Source organism: Ranitomeya variabilis, chromosome 1 (assembly GCF_051348905.1).
Source record: "Ranitomeya variabilis isolate aRanVar5 chromosome 1, aRanVar5.hap1, whole genome shotgun sequence".
Lineage (NCBI taxonomy): Eukaryota > Metazoa > Chordata > Amphibia > Anura > Dendrobatidae > Ranitomeya > Ranitomeya variabilis.
In genome coordinates, this window is record NC_135232.1 from 11,493,395 (window position 1) to 11,513,721 (window position 20,327).

At 46.1% G+C, this 20,327-nt stretch overlaps 1 protein-coding gene across 1 annotated transcript in view; it reads right to left on the bottom strand.

The window, feature by feature from the left end:
- Window positions 1-49: 49 nt before the first annotated feature.
- The window catches only part of LOC143793382 (gastrula zinc finger protein XlCGF66.1-like), a 98,316-nt gene continuing 78,038 nt past the window's right edge, over window positions 50-20,327 (bottom strand). Inside the window, exons 5-7 of the mRNA XM_077280298.1 lie at window positions 494-591; window positions 337-415; window positions 50-54 (exon numbers count right to left, since the gene is read on the bottom strand). Of these exons, the coding sequence (XP_077136413.1) occupies window positions 50-54; window positions 337-415; window positions 494-591 (182 nt within the window). The remainder of the gene's footprint in view (window positions 55-336; window positions 416-493; window positions 592-20,327) is intronic.

Consider the following 20,327-nt stretch of genomic DNA (forward strand, 5'->3'; position numbering starts at 1 on the left):
CGCCTCTTGTGCTCCATGTATAACCTCAACGTGAATATCAATCAGATCTTCACCCTAAAAAGAAAAATGTAAGATGAGCTCAGGTCCCATCACTTCATGGTCAGATGTTGTGGGGGCTTCAGTGTCATCTACCTGATGATCCTCCGGGATGTTGTGATTCTCCTCCGGATAGTCCTGGGGATGCAGAGGACGGGGACATCTCTCTGGTGGATTTATTTCCACAACTCCATCTGTAGGAAACACACAGTGATGGAATAGATTATGTCATGTGATGATGAGATGATGGGAGTAGTAGTAGATGACCACAGAACAGACATGACAGTCTCCCCTCCTCACCCTGCTGACCGGCCCATATTGCGATCGCCTCTTGTCCTCCATGTATAACCTCAACCTTAATATCAACCAGATCTTCACCCTAAAAAGAAAAATGTAAGATGAGCTCAGGTCCCATCACTTCATGGTCAGATGTTGTGGGGGCTTCAGTGTCATCTACCTGATGATCCTCCGGGATGTTGTGATTCTCCTCCGGATAGTCCTGGGGATGCAGAGGACGGGGACATCTCTCTGGTGGATTTCTCCTCCTGGATCCATCTGTGGAGACACACAGACTGAATACATGACCGGCCGTGTATCTGTCTATATATGAGACACGTCTCTCAGAACCGGTAATTCTAGGTTTATGTATCAGGGACTAAATTACATTGTTGTGGTCCTCACCACCGGTACCGAGCTCCCAGCACATTGTGGGATCAAGTATGAAATGATAATCAGCGAGGCCAAAGCCTAATGTTCTCTGCTCTGCCCTGGAGGATGAGGACCCTGAGAAGGGGGACAGAGAAGACCCTCGTCAGTCAGATCGAGGAGCCGCACTAAGAAACACAACTTCTCCAAGTTTCCTATCCACCAGGGATGGAACCACAGAGAAGCTGGAGAAAGCGCCACATTTCTATCCAGCGTTTTTTTCTCTCCTAATTCACCGTTATGGAGATTGGGGGAAGGACGGTTACCATTTACCGGTGATTGTTTTCTGAGAGCTCATGAGGTCACCATGAGGACACGACCTCTCTCCTGGACAGGATCCTCTGGGATCACTCTAAGAAGAGAGAACCTGCTGTCCCCCTATTAAAAGACGAGTGTGCGGAAAGTTCTGAATTTGTCTCTGAAGGAGGAAAGTGCACGTGTACAGCTAACGAATGTAGTCACAGGGCACGGGAGGACAATGTTGTGGGGAGACCCCGATACGCAGCGGTTAGTGCCTATCAATGTATAGAAAGGTCAACTAAAGAGCAGGCACCGCAGGCATGTACATGGGGAGCCAAAGAGAGATTGTCTGGTCAGATTCCACAAAGCCCCGTAATACATATTCATCTGAATAAACAACCCATTAAGGGAGACTTACACTGATTACACTGGTCAACAGCATTTTTGGTGCCAAAGATATTTCATCGAATTTAGGGTATTTTTGGGGTGCTGATTCTGAATATGTCATCAGTTTTGCCAGATTGGCTCAAGTTTTTGAGATTTTTGGTATCTTATTTATAGCACTTGTTGGTAAATGCGACGCATCATCTCATTAATTTCTTTGGATTAGTACTTGAACTGAGCAGTTCTCAATATAGTTTTGTGTTAATTAGTGTTCTAAAAGTTTGTTCATAGCTTGATTTTTGCACTAACTTTATGTTGTTGTCTGTTTTCCAGTGAAAAGCATGAACTCATCAAGAAGAAGTTGTCTTAACGATCCAGACTCATTCTGTTACATTTGTGGTGAATACACACTGCCAAAACATAGAAGAAACATAACAGACTTCATAAAAAAAGTGTATTTTGCCTATTTTGGGGTTATGCTTGGGGACCAAGACAAGTTTTGGGCACCACACATAGTGTGCAAAGCATGTATCGAATTATTACGAAAATGGAGCAAAGGACAAAGAAAAAGCTTCAAATTTGGTGTTCCAATGGTGTGGAGAGAGCCAAAAAATCATCATGATGACTGTTATTTATGGTAAACACAGGTACAGGCACATCTTCACAATGAGGGACAGGCCTTCTTGCAGATTCCATGTTACTCCCATTTTCGTTTCTTATGCTTATTGAATCCTTGCACTTGCACTGCACAGAAATAACAGTCATCATGATGATTTTTTGGCTCTCTCCACACCATTGGAACACCAAATTTGAAGCTTTTTCTTTGTCCTTTGCTCCATTTTCGTAATAATTCGATACATGCTTTGCACACTATGTGTGGTGCCCAAAACTTGTCTTGGTCCCCAAGCATAACCCCAAAATAGGCAAAATACACTTTTTTTTACGAAGTCTGTTATGTTTCTTCTATGTTTTGGCAGTGTGTATTCACCACAAATGTAACAGAATGAGTCTGGATCGTTAAGACAACTTCTTCTTGATGAGTTCATGCTTTTCACTGGAAAACAGACAACAACATAAAGTTAGTGCAAAAATCAAGCTATGAACAAACTTTTAGAACACTAATTAACACAAAACTATATTGAGAACTGCTCAGTTCAAGTACTAATCCAAAGAAATTAATGAGATGATGCGTCGCATTTACCAACAAGTGCTATAAATAAGATACCAAAAATCTCAAAAACTTGAGCCAATCTGGCAAAACTGATGACATATTCAGAATCAGCACCCCAAAAATACCCCAAATTCATTAAAATATTTTGGACACCAGAAAAAAAATTTTTTTTTGTTGACCTGTGTTATTATCACCATTGTGCTGCCCAATGTATCTGAAGGGCCAACACCTGCGTTACCATCCCACTTACATTGTTCTCATCAGACCCCATGAAGAGGAAGAGCGGACCCCCTGACATTTTGCTGTCGTTCAGCCCTTGAGGCTAGGACACCCCATCCGTGCATTCTGGCATCATGTGATAAGGCTCGTTAACCCCTTCCTGATATCTTATGTTCATGCATGGAGGATTCCAGGTGCGCGTCTGTGGAGCGAGCTCAGATTTCTGCTACTTAAATGGAACTGTCAGCAGCAGTGAAGTGGTTAAAGGGAACCTGTCATGTAAAATAATGGTAATAACCTGCAGACATGGGGTTAACCTGCAGGTTAATAACATATTGAACCTGCCCGGTGTCAGCACTGAGAGCCCCGCTGCCAGGAGGAAATGAACTTTAGTCTCACTCGGCAGCGTTCGGCTTTCAGTCATGGAGTTTCAGCAGGAGCAGCTACAGTCACCGATCAGTGTATAGAGAGTGGCGGCTGTTACCGTGGCCTCGGCACTGACTGACAGCCAGCTCAGCATTAGAGCCGGCACTGACTGACAAATGGCTCAGCAATAGAGCTGGCTGTGACGACCTGTGGCCTCCAGAAGACCACTGTGTCTGCCACCAAGGTTTTCCTATGAAGCCCGGTAAGAACAGGATCTCAGGTTGAAGTCCTCATTAGTTTTGTTGTCTCCAAAAATAAGAACAAAAAAAAAAAAGTATAAATCAACATATTCGTCATTGTCACATGAGGATTTATCCCACACGGTAAACACCATAAGAATAAACATATCAAAAACAGCACATACACCTCCCCAAAAATGCAATGAAAACACAACAATCAAAAAGTCACAGATGCCCCAAAATGGTCCCATAAAAAGGTCAGCGCTGCATTCAAGAAGAGAAGCCGTCACGTAGCTCCGATAACAGAAGATAAAGTGATGGGTCTCAGGGAAAGGACTGATATTTTAACCCCTTAGTGACCAAGCCAATTTTGACCTTAATGACAGGGCCAATTTTTACAGTTCTGACCACTGTCACTTTATGTGGTAATAACTCTGGGACACTTCAACGGATCCCACTGATTCCGAGCTTTTTTTGTTTGTAACATATTGTACTTCATGGTAGTAGTAACATTTCTTCGATAGGACTTGCGTTTATTTATGAAAACAAAATGGAAATTTGGCAAAAATTTAGACCCAATTTTTTTTTATTTTCACAAGGGTATAAGGGGAAAATGGACCACAGAATTTGTTGTGCAATTTCTCCTGAGTATACAGATACCCCATATGTGGGGAAAAATGCACTGTATGGCAGGGCTCAGAAGGGAGGGAGCACCGTTGGACTTTTTGAATGCAAAATTGGCTGGAATCGATGGCGGGCACCATGTCGTATGTGGAGACCCCCAGACATGCCTAAACAGTGGAAACCCCCCAATTCTAACTCCAACCCTAACAAAGCCTTAACGCTAAGGTTATGTGCGCACATTGAATATTTGCTTGCAGAAACTTCTGCAAGGTTTCTGCATTTCTTGGCAGCAAAAACAGTGTCAAAAAGGCGCGTTTTGCCGTGATTTTGGGTGTGTTTTTGTCGCATTTTGTATGTTTTTTGCATTCATTTTTGTACAGCAATGATGGCATTATGAGCTAAATAAAGATATTGTAAAAAAAGTTTTGTGATGTAATTTATTGGTTCAACACCACCTTTTTGATACTGATGCAGTAGCATCAGGGTAATGGTATTAGGGCTTGATGTTAACAGCTGTCATTGACACCTAGCCCTAAGATTAGTAATGAAAAGGTGTCAGCACGACACTCTCATTAATAAGTCAATAAGTAAACACAAACACACACATTGTCACCAGCCTATGTAGGAGCATTAACAGAATGGACATACATAGGCTGTAACCAAACTACAACTCTTAATTTAAAGAAAAAAAAAATTGCGTGGGCTCCTGCATAATTTTCATAACCAGCAGAGGGAAAGACGACGGCTGATGTTAATATTCTGGGAAGGATCCAATAGCCATAAAGGTTCCCAGGCTATTAATATCAACTCACAGCTGTTTTTTTAGCCTTTACTGGCTAGTTTACAGGGGAATTCCCAGTAAAAAAATGACATAGGGTCCCCCTATAAAAATCTAACCAGCAAAGGCTAGGCTAACCACTGAGGGCTGATATAAATAGCCTAGAAAGGGGTCATTGATATTGTCCCCATTACTAAAGCCATAGTGATATTAAAAAACACAGACACCCAGAATAAAGTTCTTTATTTGAAATACTGAAACAGACTGTTAGGGTTGGCGGAACGCACCGAATATATTTATTAGATGGGATAGGTGCGTTCGCAACCCGGGATCCACCGTGCAGGAAAGAACCTGCTGCTAAGTAAGGCGGCGAAGCAAATTAGAATAAACGAACTCTGTTACTTCACAGAGCCCGTAGTAAAGAGAACGCTGTGCCCTGTTTAACTCACAGGGGACACAGCTATTGTGTAGAGCCGACAGTGGTCATGCAGTCCATCCAACACGCAGCTCCTCTCCGGTGGAACCGGAATTCTATTGGCTATTAGCCAGCCCTGAATACACACATAAACTCCTCGCCGGAGGTGCCAGCATTCTATGGGCTTATTTCAGCCGGGTCCCTGACCACACACACGACCACACTGGCGCTGAGCTTGTATATATTTGATACTAGCGCATGGCCGTGCGGTCATGAGAACCTTTCATAGCTGCAGCACCAAGAGGACCTTCCAAGAAGGACCAATGGAAGGCAGCCACAGAACTTGATCAGGTACAGGACCTTCCTGGAGGACCAATGGAAGTGGCTGCAGTACCTGAGCATGTGACCCTTGATCTCCACTGAGAGATCTTACCCTGGGCATGCTCAGTATGTGCAAAGCAGGACTTAGTCCCAGAAAAGCCTGCTCACCGCAGATCAGTGCAGGGTACAATAGCAGAGCCTGGAGAGACAGCAGTAACCCTTTGCACAGTATCAGACTCAGTGAGACGCTAGTACCGACGTCTCTGCTGAGCAGGCTCCACTGCGGCCGATGCAGAATGAGAGACCGCAGCAGACATGGCTCGATATTCCCCCTGTGCAGCAGCGGGAACTCGACTCCTAACACAGACTCCTGTTAAGGAAATGGTTAATTTCTGCTCTGTTTCTTAAACTGAAAAAAGTACAAGAAAATAGTCTTACGCAAGAATGGCCTATGTTCCAGTTATCATCTATCTATGCACAGACATTTTTATGGCCTGATGGTTTTACTTACAATTCACAGAAATTGTCAAGGACACATTGTGGTTTCCAAATATAATGATGATATAGGATAACCACATAAAAAACCTGTGGATTCAGCCCAATGAGAACTTCAACTTTTGGACCAGGGCACACTGACATAAGGAAAGTTCCTCCACATTAACTCATGTAATTTATTTTGTATCCCAGGATGTGTTTGACAACCAATTGTATAACTCATATTTCTGCCAAATTATTGTGTAATGCCTCAATTCCCTTTGATCTTGTACTATAAAAGTGCAGCGCCCCAGAGTCCTGGTCGTGCAGTATTGTCGCTCTTCCACCAGGGGGAGTGATGGTACGTCTGATTGTACTAAAGGAGTTCACCTGACCAGGTATCACAGTCACACACTACACTTCACACTCCGGCCACCAGGGGGAGCGAAAGGTTCTATCGATTAGGCCACTCCTCACACACGGGTAAAACTGGTGGTCGGATAGGAAGTTAGAGAGAAGCTGACTGGGCTCTGCCCCAAGAACATCGAGTCAGAGAGAGAAAGCTGACTGGGGAGACCCAGGGAGGTCCCTGTCAGGGGTGGGATCCTGACAGTGACCTAGCAAGAGATAGATCGTTACGGAGCTGCGCCTGCACCTCATTGCGGCAGCATCCTAAGAAAGGACAAGAAGTGAAGTATATTGTGGAGAAGTGAGAAACGAGATCACAGCACTAGGAGATAATACCAGGAGGAGTCCTGCCTTAAGATCATGGCAACATCCTTCCGAGGCGCGTAGCCGGTGGCCGGAACACCGAGGGAGTGCTGACTCTACGCATTACTCCAGACAACGGCAGGGCAGTTAACTCTAGGTTGGCTGTCTCACCTTTTCACCTAAAGAAGACAACGGAGGCAATTGTGGGAGAGGGGTGTCACTAGGGTCCCTATAAATTAACTCCAGGCCTACCCCGTCATACGGGTGCGTCCTGTCCATACCATCTGGGGGACGGAGAGAACATCAGAAACATACACAAGAGTTGTGAAAACTATCCCGTGGTGCTCAGCAGGGAGGTACTACAACACACAGGCGCTAGTAGGAACGCTACTGATTTCCACCTGCAAAGGGAACTCTGGATGTGCCTTCGGACCGGCCGGATTCAGCCAGCCCTGTTAGCAGTGCTCTGGATTGTGGATGCTGAAGTCTACAGTAAAAGGTAAAGAGACTGCAACCTTTTTGTCTTCGTTATTCACTGCGACCTACACCATCATCATCTACCTTACTGGGAAGCCCTGGGGACATACTTCACCTGTGGGAAGGTATACCATCTAGCTGCCATTCCATCACTCCAGCGGACCCCTAAGCAGCGTCGGTCATCCTGACCGAAATCCACAGGTGGCGTCACGAACACTTGACAAACTCTCATCTACACCATTAATTGGACGCCCCTTAGCAGGGCAACGAACCGGGTCGGGCCACCGTGACATCCGCAGAACTGAGACAGAGGGACCCCATGCCGAGTACCCCACTGCCCTGCGCCTGGGGGCAATCCAACTTTGGCGTCACGAACAGGATCTACTTAAGCCTGAGAATCAGGTCATGTGTGCCTTGGAACTGTGTCAGAATCGTGCTTGAACTGTGATTTATTGCAAAGACTGTGTATTGCCATTTGCCGCCAAAATTCCCGCCAAAACCGCCGCCATTACATCGCCACGAGGAGCGCAGGAGAAGAAGAAGGGCATGCCATGGGAGGAGACTACCAAAGCGGCGCCAAAAGTAACGACCGCCCCCTCCGACTACTGCTGCAAGATGACGACCTGCCCCGAAGCAGAGGAGAACCGCCCCCTGATTTGCAACAGCGGGAACGAGGGGAAGAAGGAGCTCCACCCCGAGAAAATGGCGTAGCCATGTGCATGTGTGGGCGCAGACCTCGAAACAGCGAGGGCGACCAGCGAGTACCTGAACGACGACGAAGTGACCCAGGACTGCCTCAGCCGACCGGGGGTGGACCCGAACCTGCCACAGCTGGAGAGTCTGGACTCCTTGGATCCGCAGCTGGAGGAGCCGAACCAACCAATCCCAGACACGAAGCCGACAGCAGCGAGGAAATGGAAGTCGGAACTATGCCAGAAGACCGCCTGGGAAGAACCGCAGCCTGGGCCGCAGCCGATTCCAGTGTCCTCATCAATGGAACAGATCGGCATCGGTGGAGCCACATCAGACGCAGGTATGGAAAGCGCCCCTGCTCTACCGACCGATCCCGCTCCCGTGACCGCTCCCCGTCCCGGCAATGACCGATTCCCCGCCGCTGAGCTCGTCGTGGTGGCTCTTGACACCGTGGAGAAGACAGTGCCCCCGTTACCAACAGCTATGGGAGAACCACTAGACGTGAGCTCTGAGGGGGTGATCTTCCAATGGGACGCACCAAGGACTAGACCAGATGGGTCCCGAGAAGAAGGGATCTATATTGCTGCGCTCACTTGGGAGCAGTACCAACAATGCCTAATTTCACACTGGAAAAAAACGAAAAGAGACAGAACAACGAGACCCACCGAGAGTACAAAAACCAAAGACCGATCGCGGTAATAAGAACTTGGTAAAACAGGGAATGGTACTAGCCTTTCACCCGAAACGGGGTTGGGGCTTGATACAAGAACCGGGACTACTGTCCGACGTCTTCGTTGCCAGCTATGACGTGGAGGTCCAATTCCGCAATGGCTATCGGAACCGAATCTTACGCAGAGGGGACCAGGTGACCTACACTCGCCAACGGAGTGCACAAGGCTGGTGCACTCTGAATGTTAAGCGATGCGAGCCCGCAATAGCGCCACCTGCTGCCCTAAACACGACTAACTCGGACTTGACAAACCCTAATACTACTACCACAGTGTGCATTATTGCCGCTACTGAACTTGCTACCAAAACTGACATCCGAATCCAGACCCCTGGTGACCTGACCGCACCTGAGAGACGAACCAATGACACTGGCACCGCATCAGATGAGAACACGGAACCGAAGATTCCCCGGTCAGGGAGTGTTCGTTATCAACTGATGCCTTGCAGCCTACTATGAGAATAAACCTCGGAAACCTGAGTATGTAAATAGTTAACTGTTTGTTTTCCTGTTTTTGCTGCTTTAAACCCGTCCAGGGTTATTCTTCTTAAAGGGATCCCTTTGTTGACCCGGGATCCCTATTGTTTCCAGTTTGCACAAGTTCATCATTGTTCTAACAGACTACCGAATCATGGACGGTGAATGATTCACAAACTGTTGCTGTACATAGTTTGCACCTTCTTAAAGGTGCTCCCTACTGGTTTTACAAAAAGAAGAGCTTTTAGAAGAGACTCACCTCAGACCCGTGGAAGCGCTCTGTTAGCGCGAAACGATCATCGTCACCCCTGCTCACCTCCTATCTCCAGCACTCCCCCGAGCCGTGGACATGTCACGCTGAACCAGTTTCAATAAAAGCCAGAATCACACAATTCGGTGAGTGCTGCCGCAATTTTCTTTTGTTTCTCATTTTTGAAGAGACTGTTCCTGATTACAGCGCAGAAGTTCTTGCTTTAAACGGACTTGCAAATTGATAGTTTGCACTACCTCAAAGAGACTTGAGATGTCCCTCTTAAAGGGAATGTTCAATTGTTGCACTTAGCCAAAACATAATGTTGCCTTAAGAAAGTTAGATAGTGATAATGTTTTACATAGAGATAGTATGTAACTAGTAATAAGAAATGTTTAATAACGTACTTCAGAAATTGAGGACAGGGGAAAGTTGAAAGCTGAATTTCAATAAAGTGAACCCGTCGGGGTTAGTGAGTCCTCCAGAAAGCCATAGATAGATAGTTGATAGATCTTGCACTTAGAAAAATAAAGAAAATGTTAAGTTATACTTTAGAGTTATATAGCATGCCTTTAGTGGGTACAGTATTGTTGTGAATTCTGCTCTTGGGTTCCCTCCGGTGGTTGTTGGTGGTAGTGCAGTTGCCTCTGGGTTGCAATCCTGGGCAGGTGTTTCTGCTGATTGCAGCTCTGACTGGGCTATTTAGGTGTGCAGGATCCATTAGCCCTTGCCAGTTGCCCATTGTTCTTGGAGGTGTTACATCTCTGTCTGGTTCCTCCTGCTCTGCTGCCAATTCAGCTAAGATAAGTTTCTGTTTTTGTCTCTGCAGCACACATGCTGTGTGCTTTATTATTCAGTGCAATTCATTGTGTTTATTTGTCCAGCTTAGACTGTGTTTGGATTTTTCAGTCATGTTGGATTCTCCGGAGATGCAGATATACATTCCATGTCTTTAGTTAAATGTGGTATTTTGGTATAATCTGCTGTGGATATTTTTAGGATTTTAATACTGACCGCTTAGTACTCTGTCCTATCCTTTTCTATTTAGCTAAAGGTGCCTCTTTTGCTAAATCCTGTTTTCTGCCTGTGTGTGTCTTTACTCTTATATTCACAGTCAATATTTGTGGGGGGCTGCCTATCCTTTGGGGTTCTGCTCTGAGGCAAGATAGAATTCCCATTTCCATCTTTAGGGGTATTTAGTCCTCCGGCTGTGTCGAGGTGTCTAGGATGTGTTAGGTACACCCCACGGCTACTTCTAGTTGCGGTGTCAGTTTAGGGTTTGCGGTCAGTACAGGTACCATCTACTCCAGAGAAAGTCTCATGCGGCTCCAAGGTCACCAGATCATAACAGTACAACTGGCCAACAATGAGTTAAATGCATCTCAGAAGAAGGGAAGAAAGGTGTTGAGCCATTTTTTTTTCTGTAGCCTACTTTGTCTTTCCTTCCCTCTTTTTCTCTGGGTGGCTGAGGAGTTTTGTGCTAGCATGGATGTTCAGGGATTAGCTTCTCGTGTAGACCAGCTTGCTGCTAGGTTACAGGGTATTTCTGATTATATTATTCAGACTCCGGTTTTAGAGCCTAGGATTCCTACTCCTGATTTGTTTTTTGGGGACAGGTCCAAATTCTTGAGTTTTAAAAACAACTGTAAACTGTTTTTTTCTCGGAGACCTCGATCCTCTGGTGATCCCATTCAGCAGGTTAAAATTGTCATCTCCCTGCTGCGTGGCGATCCTCAGGATTGGGCATTTTCCCTGGAATCTGGGAATCCGGCCTTGCTTAATGTAGACGCCTTTTTTCAGGCTTTAGGATTATTATATGATGAACCAAATTCTGTGGATCAAGCGGAGAAGACCTTGTTGGCCCTGTCTCAGGGTCAAGAAGCGGCAGAATTGTATTGTCAGAAGTTTAGAAAATGGTCTGTGTTGACTAAATGGACTGATGATGCTTTGGCGGCAATTTTCAGAAAGGGTCTTTCTGAATCCGTTAAAGATGTTATGGTGGGGTTTCCCACGCCTGTCGGTCTGAGTGATTCTATGTCTCTGGCCATTCAGATTGATCGGTGCTTGCGGGAGCGCAGAACTGTGCGCGCTGTGGCGTTGTCCTCAGAGCAGATGCCTGAGCCAATGCAGTGTGATAGAATTCTGTCTAGAACGGAACAACAAGGATTCAGATGTCAGAATAGGTTGTGTTTTTATTGTGGTGATGCTTCTCATGTCATTTCAGTCTGCCCTAAGCGTACAAAGAGAATCGCTAGTTCAGTTACCATCAGTACTGTACAACCTAAATTTCTGTTATCTGTGACCTTGATCTGCTCATTGTCGTCATTTTCTGTCATGGCGTTTGTGGATTCAGGCGCCGCTTTGAACTTAATGGACTTTGAATTTGCCAGGCGTTGTGGTTTCCCTTTGCAGTCTTTGCAGAACACTATTCCTTTAAGGGGCATTGATGCTACACCTTTGGCTAAAAATAAACCCCAGTTTTGGACACAGGCGACCATGTGCATGGCGCCAGCCCATCAGGAAGATTGCCTGTTATGATCCTAGTGGTAGAGGATCTCAGAAGTACCAGCTAAGTCCGCAAACACAAAAATCAGCTCATAGGGAGGTGGTAACTTGGCTGACCATATACCTGATCCTAGCACAACAACTAGAAGTAGCCGGGGAACGTACCTACATTGGTTCTAGACGTCTCGCACCAGCCGGAGAACTAACTAACCCTTTCAGAGAAAATAAGACCTCACTTGCCTCAAGAGAAAGGACCCCAAAGTTAAAATACAAGCCCCCAACAAATAATAACGGTGAGGTAAGAAGAAAAGACAAACGTAAGTATGAACTAGATTTAGCAAAGAGAGGCCCACTAATTAATAGCAGAAAATAGGAAGCAGACTTATGCGGTCAGCAAAAACCCTACAAAAATATCCACGCTGAATATCCAAGAACCCCCGCACCGACTAACGGTGTTGGGGGAGGATATCAGCCCCCTAGAGCTTCCAGCCAAAATCAGGAATCACATTATTAACAAGCTGGAACAAAATAGTAGCAATGCGCCTAACAAAAAATAAGGAAGCAGGACTTAGCTTATCTTGCAAAGAACAGGAGACCAGGAGACAGGAGCAAACAGACATAGACTGACTACATCGATTCCAGGCACTAGACTGAGTTTCCAGGAAGTCTAAATAGGAACACCCAAGGCCTAACGAACCAGGTGGGTACCAACCTGGAGAAGAATGATCCAAGTGTAATACCGCTAGTGACCACAAGAGGGAGCCAAGAAATATAGTTCACAACAGTACCCCCCCTTAAAGGAGGGGTCACCGAACCCTCACCAAGACCACCAGGGCGATCAGGATGAGCAGCGTGAAAGGCACGAACCAAATCGGCCGCATGAACATCAGAGGCGACCACCCAGGAATTATCCTCCTGACCATAGCCCTTCCATTTGACCAGATACTGAAGCCTCCGTCTAGAGAGACGAGAATCCAAGATCTTCTCCACCACGTACTCCAACTCGCCCTCAACCAAGACCGGAGCCGGAGGGTCAACAGCAGGAACCACAGGCACAACGTACCGCCGCAACAAAGACCTATGGAACACATTGTGAATGGCAAATGACACCGGAAGATCCAAACGAAAAGACACCGGATTAAGGACTTCCAAAATTTTATAAGGACCAATAAAGCGAGGCTTAAACTTAGGAGAGGAAACCTTCAGAGGGACATACCGAGAAGATAACCAAACCAAATCCCCAACACGAAGTCGGGGACCCACACCGCGGCGGCGGTTGGCAAAACGCTGAGCCTTCTCCTGTGACAACTTCAAGTTGTCCACCACATGATTCCAAATCCGCTGCAACCTATCCACCACGGAATCCACCACAGGACAGTCAGAAGGTTCAACATGACCCGAGGAAAAACGAGGATGAAAACCAGAGTTGCAGAAAAATGGCGAAACCAAAGTAGCGGAACTAGCCCGATTATTGAGGGCAAACTCAGCCAATGGCAAGAAGGTCACCCAATCATCCTGATCCGCAGAAACAAAACATCTCAAATAAGCCTCCAGCGTCTGATTAGTTTGCTCCGTTTGGCCATTAGTCTGAGGATGAAAGGCAGATGAAAACAACAAATCAATGCCCATCTTAGCACAAAAAGATCGCCAGAATCTGGACACAAACTGGGATCCTCTGTCAGACACGATATTCTCAGGAATGCCATGCAAACGAACCACATTCTGAAAGAACAAAGGAACCAGATCAGAAGAGGAAGGCAACTTAGGCAAGGGCACCAGATGGACCATCTTGGAAAAGCGATCACACACCACCCAGATGACAGACATACCTTGAGACACCGGAAGATCTGAAATGAAATCCATGGAAATGTGTGTCCAGGGCCTCTTCGGGACGGGCAAGGGCAAAAGCAACCCGCTGGCATGAGAACAGCAAGGCTTAGCCCGAGCACAAATCCCACAGGACTGCACAAAAGAACGCACATCCCGTGACAAGGAAGGCCACCAAAAGGACCTAGCTACCAAATCTCTGGTACCAAAAATCCCAGGATGCCCTGCCAACACTGAGAAGTGAACCTCGGAGATAACTCTGCTGGTCCATTTATCAGGAACAAACAGTCTATCAGGTGGGCAAGGGTCAGGTCTACCAGCCTGAAATCTCTGCAACACACGACGCAAATCAGGAGAAATGGCCGACAAGATTACTCCCTCTTTAAGAATACCAGCTGGCTCTGAGACTCCCGGAGAGTCAGGCACAAAACTCCTAGAAAGAGCATCAGCCTTCACATTCTTCGAACCAGGCAGGTACGAGACCACAAAGTCAAAACGGGAGAAAAACAACGACCAACGAGCCTGTCTAGGATTCAGGCGCTTAGCAGACTCGAGATACATCAAATTTTTGTGATCAGTCAAGACCACCACACGATGCTTAGCTCCCTCGAGCCAATGACGCCACTCCTCAAATGCCCACTTCATGGCCAACAACTCCCGATTACCAACATCATAGTTCCGCTCCGCAGGCGAAAATTTCCTAGAAAAAAAAGCACAAGGTCTCATCACAGAGCAACCAGAGCCTTTCTGCGACAAAACAGCCCCTGCACCGATCTCAGAAGCGTCCACTTCCACCTGAAAGGGAAGTGAGACATCAGGCTGGCACAAAACAGGCGCCGAAGTAAACCGGCGCTTCAGCTCCCAGAAAGCCTCCACGGCTGCCGGAGCCCAATTAGCCACATCAGAACCTTTCTTGGTCATATCCGTCAAAGGTTTAACAACGCTAGAGAAATTAGCAATAAAACGACGGTAGAAGTTAGCAAAACCCAAGAACTTCTGAAGACTCTTAACAGACGTGGGTTGAGTCCAATCATGAATAGCTCGGACCTTGACTGGGTCCATCTCTACTGTAGAAGGGGAGAAAATGAAACCCAGAAAGGAAACCTTCTGCACTCCAAAGAGACACTTTGAGCCCTTCACAAACAAAGCATTATCACGCAAAACCTGAAACACCATCCTGACTTGCTTTACATGAGAATCCCAATCATCAGAAAAAACCAGAATATCATCCAGATAAACAATCATAAATTTATCTAGATACTTCCGGAAGATGTCATGCATAAAGGACTGAAACACTGAAGGAGCATTCGAGAGCCCAAAAGGCATCACCAAGTACTCAAAATGGCCTTCGGGCGTATTAAACGCAGTTTTCCATTCATCTCCCTGCTTAATGCGCACAAGGTTGTACGCACCACGAAGATCTATCTTGGTGAACCACTTGGCACCCTTAATCCGAGCAAACAAGTCCGACAATAGTGGCAAAGGATACTGAAATTTGACCGTGATTTTATTCAGAAGCCGATAGTCTATACAAGGTCTCAAAGACCCGTCTTTCTTGGCTACAAAAAAGAATCCCGCACCAAGAGGGGAAGAGGATGGACGAATATGTCCCTTCTCCAAAGACTCCTTTATATAAGAACGCATTGCGGCATGCTCAGGTACAGATAGATTAAATAATCGTCCCTTAGGAAATTTACTACCAGGAATCAAATCTATAGCGCAGTCACAGTCCCTATGAGGAGGAAGGGCACTGGACCTGGACTCACTGAATACATCCTGATAGTCCAACAAATACTCCGGAACTTCAGAAGGAGTAGAAGAAGCAATAGACACCGACGGGGAATCGCAATGAATTCCCTGACAACCCCAACTTGACACAGACATTGCCTTCCAATCCAAAACTGGATTATGGGTCTGTAACCATGGCAGACCTAAAACGACCAAATCATGCATTTTATGCAGAACAAGAAAACGAATCACCTCCCGATGTTCAGGAGTCATGCACATGGTCACTTGTGTCCAATACTGCGGTTTATTCTCCGCCAATGGCGTAGCATCAATTCCTCTAAGAGGAATAGGATTTTTCAAAGGCTCCAGAACAAAACCACAGCGCTTGGCAAACGACAAGTCCATAAGACTCAGGGCAGCACCTGAATCCACCAATGCCATAACAGGGTAGGAAGACAATGAACAAATTAGAGTTACAGACAAAATAAACTTAGGATGCAAATTACCAATGGTGACAGGACTAACCATCTTTGTTAGACGTTTAGAGCATGCTGAGATAACATGTGTAGAATCACCACAGTAAAAACAAAACCCATTCTGACGTCTATGATTTTGTCGTTCAGTTCTAGTCTGAATTCTATCACATAGCATTGAGTCAGGTGTCCGTTCAGACAACACTGCCAGAGGATTAGCAGATTTGCGCTCCCGCAAACGCCGATCTATCTGAATGGCCAGAGCCATAGAATCACTCAGACTTGTAGGAATGGGAAAACCCACCATCACATTCTTAATGGCTTCAGAAAGGCCATTTCTGAAATTTGCGGCCAGAGCACACTCATTCCATTGAGTAAGCACGGACCATTTCCGAAATTTTTGGCAATACACTTCAGCCTCATCCTGGCCCTGAGAGATAGCCAGCAACGCTTTTTCTGCCTGAATTTCAAGATTGGGCTCCTCATAAAGAAATCCGAGCGCCAGAAAAAACGCATCAATATTTGCCAATGCCGGATCTCCTGGCGCCAATGAAAAAGCCCAATCCTGAGGGTCGCCACGCAAGAAAGAGATAACAATTTTAACTTGCTGAGCTGAGTCTCCAGACGAACGCGGTCTCAAAGATAGAAACAATTTACAATTATTCCTGAAATTCCCAAATTTAAATCGATCACCAGAGAAAAGCTCCGGAATAGGTATCTTAGGCTCTGACATAGGACTACTAGTAACAAAATCCTGAATGCCCTGCACTCGTGCAGCAAGCTGATCCACACTAGTAATCAGAGTCTGAACATTCATGTCTGCAGCAGAGCTTCAAGCCACTCAGAGGAAAAAGGGGAAGAAGAAAAAAAAAACTCAGAACTTCTTTTCTTTTAATCCCGCTTCTGCAATGCATTAAATATTCACTTTTTGGCCTGGAATACTGTTATGATCCTAGTGGTAGAGGATCTCAGAAGTACCAGCTAAGTCCGCAAACACAAAAATCAGCTCATAGGGAGGTGGTAACTTGGCTGACCATATACCTGATCCTAGCACAACAACTAGAAGTAGCCGGGGAACGTACCTACGTTGGTTCTAGACGTCTCGCACCAGCCGGAGAACTAACTAACCCTTTCAGAGAAAATAAGACCTCACTTGCCTCAAGAGAAAGGACCCCAAAGTTAAAATACAAGCCCCCAACAAATAATAACGGTGAGGTAAGAAGAAAAGACAAACGTAAGTATGAACTAGATTTAGCAAAGAGAGGCCCACTAATTAATAGCAGAAAATAGGAAGCAGACTTATGCGGTCAGCAAAAACCCTACAAAAATATCCACGCTGAATATCCAAGAACCCCCGCACCGACTAACGGTGTGGGGGGAGGATATCAGCCCCCTAGAGCTTCCAGCCAAAATCAGGAATCACATTATTAACAAGCTGGAACAAAATAGTAGCAATGCGCCTAACAAAAAATAAGGAAGCAGGACTTAGCTTATCTTGCAAAGAACAGGAGACCAGGAGACAGGAGCAAACAGACATAGACTGACTACATCGATTCCAGGCACTAGACTGAGTTTCCAGGAAGTCTAAATAGGAACACCCAAGGCCTAACGAACCAGGTGGGTACCAACCTGGAGAAAGATGATCCAAGTGTAATACCGCTAGTGACCACAAGAGGGAGCCAAGAAATATAGTTCACAACAATTGTCGTTTTCTGGTGTTGCATAATTTGCATGATGCTATTGTGCTGGGTTTTCCATGGTTGCAGGTACATAATCCGGTGTTGGATTGGAAATCTATGTCTGTGACTAGTTGGGGTTGTCAGGGGGTTCATAATGACGTTCCTTTGATGTCAATCTCCTCTTCCTCCTCTTCTGAAATTCCAGAGTTTTTGTCTGATTTTCAGGATGTATTCGATGAGCCCAAGTCCAGTTCCCTTCCACCGCATAGGGACTGTGATTGTGCTATTGACTTGATTCCAGGCTGTAAGTTTCCTAAGGGCCGACTTTTCAACCTGTCTGTGCCTGAACATACCGCCATGCGGAGTTATGTTAAGGATTCTTTGGAGAAGGGGCATATTCGGCCATCTTCTTCACCGTTGGGAGCGGGATTTTTTTTTGTTGCTAAGAAGGATGGCTCCTTGAGACCCTGTATTGATTATCGCCTCTTGAATAAGATCACGGTCAAGTTTCAATACCCTTTGCCTTTGCTTTCCGATTTGTTTGCTAGGATTAAGGGGGCTAGTTGGTTTACTAAGATTGACCTTCGAGAGGCATATAATCTTGTTCGTATTAAGCAGGGTGACGAATGGAAAACTGCGTTTAATACGCCCGAAGGCCATTTTGAATACCTTGTGATGCCATTCAGGCTCTCTAATGCTCCATCTGTTTTTCAGTCCTTCATGCATGATATCTTCCGGAATTATCTTGATAAATTCATGATTGTATATTTGGATGACATTTTGATTTTTTCCGATGATTGGGAGTCTCATGTGAAACAGGTCAGGATGGTATTTCAGATCCTTCGTGATAATGCTTTATTTGTGAAGGGGTCTAAGTGTCTCTTTGGAGTGCAGAAGGTTTCTTTTTTGGGCTTCATTATTTCTCCCTCATCTATAGAGATGGATCCGGTTAAGGTTCAGGCCATTCATGATTGGATTCAGCCCACATCCGTGAAGAGCCTTCAGAAATTTTTGGGCTTTGCTAATTTTTATCGCCGTTTCATTGCTAACTTCTCCAGTGTGGTTAAACCCCTGACCGATTTGACGAAGAAAGGCGCTGATGTGACGAATTGGTCCTCTGCGGCTGTCTCTGCCTTTCAGGAGCTTAAACGCCGATTTACTTCTGCCCCGGTGTTGCGTCAGCTGGATGTTTCACTTCTGTTTCAGGTTGAGGTTGACGCTTCTGAGATTGGGGCAGGGGCCGTTTTGTCTCAGAGGAATTCTGATGGTTCCTTGATGAAACCATGTGCCTTCTTTTCCCGTAAGTTTTCGCCTGCTGAACGCAATTATGATGTCGGCAATCGGGAGTTGTTAGCTATGAAGTGGGCGTTTGAGGAATGGCGACATTGGCTTGAGGGAGCCAAGCACCGTATTGTGGTCTTGACCGATCATAAAAATCTGATTTACCTCGAGTCGGCCAAGCGGTTGAACCCTAGACAGGCTCGATGGTCCCTGTTTTTCTCCCGTTTTGATTTCGTGGTCTCGTATCTTCCGGGTTCTAAGAATATTAAGGCTGATGCCCTCTCTAGGAGTTTTTTGCCTGATTCTCCTGAGGTCCTTGAACCGGTCGGCATTCTGAAGGAAGGGGTGGTCCTTTCTGCCATTTCCCCTGATTTACGACGGGTTCTTCAGGAATTTCAGGCTGACAAACCTGACCGTTGTCCAGTGGGGAAACTGTTTGTTCCTGATAGATGGACTAGTAGAGTGATTTCTGAGGTTCATTGTTCTGTGTTGGCTGGCCATCCTGGTATTTTTGGTACCAGAGATTTGGTTGGTAGGTCCTTTTGGTGGCCTTCTTTGTTGCGTGATGTGCGTTCTTTTGTGCAGTCCTGTGGGACTTGTGCGCGGGCCAAGCCTTGTTGTTCCCGTGCTAGTGGGTTGCTTTTGCCGGTCCCTGAGAGGCCCTGGACGCATATTTCTATGGATTTTATTTCAGATCTTCCGGTTTCCCAGAGGATGTCGGTTATCTGGGTGGTTTGTGACCGGTTCCTTAAGATGGTTCATTTGGTGCCTTTGCCTAAATTGCCTTCCTCTTCTGATTTGGTTCCGTTGTTTTTTCAGCATGTGGTTCGTTTGCATGGTATTCCGGAGAATATTGTGTCCGACAGAGGTTCCCAGTTTGTTTCTAGGTTTTGGCGGGCCTTTTGTGCTAGGCTGGGCATGGATGGGTGTGGATTCTGTGGTTGACAGGTTGCAGCAGATTTGGGCTCATGTGGTGGACAATTTGGTGTTGTCTCAGGAGGAGGCTCAGCGTTTTGCTAACCGTCGTCGGTGTGTTGGTTCCCGGCTTCGAGTTGGGGATTTGGTCTGGTTGTCTTCCCGTCATGTTCCTATGAAGGTTTCTTCCCCTAAGTTTAAGCCTCGGTTTATTGGTCCTTATAGGATTTCTGAGATTATCAATCCGGTGTCTTTTCGTTTGGCCCTTCCGGCCTCTTTTGCCATCCATAATGTTTTCCATAGATCTTTATTGCGGAAATATGTGGTGCCCGTTGTTCCCTCTGTTGATCCTCCTGCCCCTGTGTTGGTTGATGGGGAGTTGGAGTATGTGGTTGAGAAGATTTTGGATTCTCGTTTTTCGAGGCGGAAGCTTCAGTATCTTGTCAAATGGAAGGGTTTTGGCCAGGAGGATGATTCTTGGGTTTTTGCCTCTGATGTCCATGCTGCTGATTTGGTCCGTGCCTTTCATCTGGCTCATCCTGATCGGCCTGGGGGCTCTGGTGAGGGTTCGGTGACCCCTCTTCAAGGGTGGGGGGTACTGTTGTGAATTCG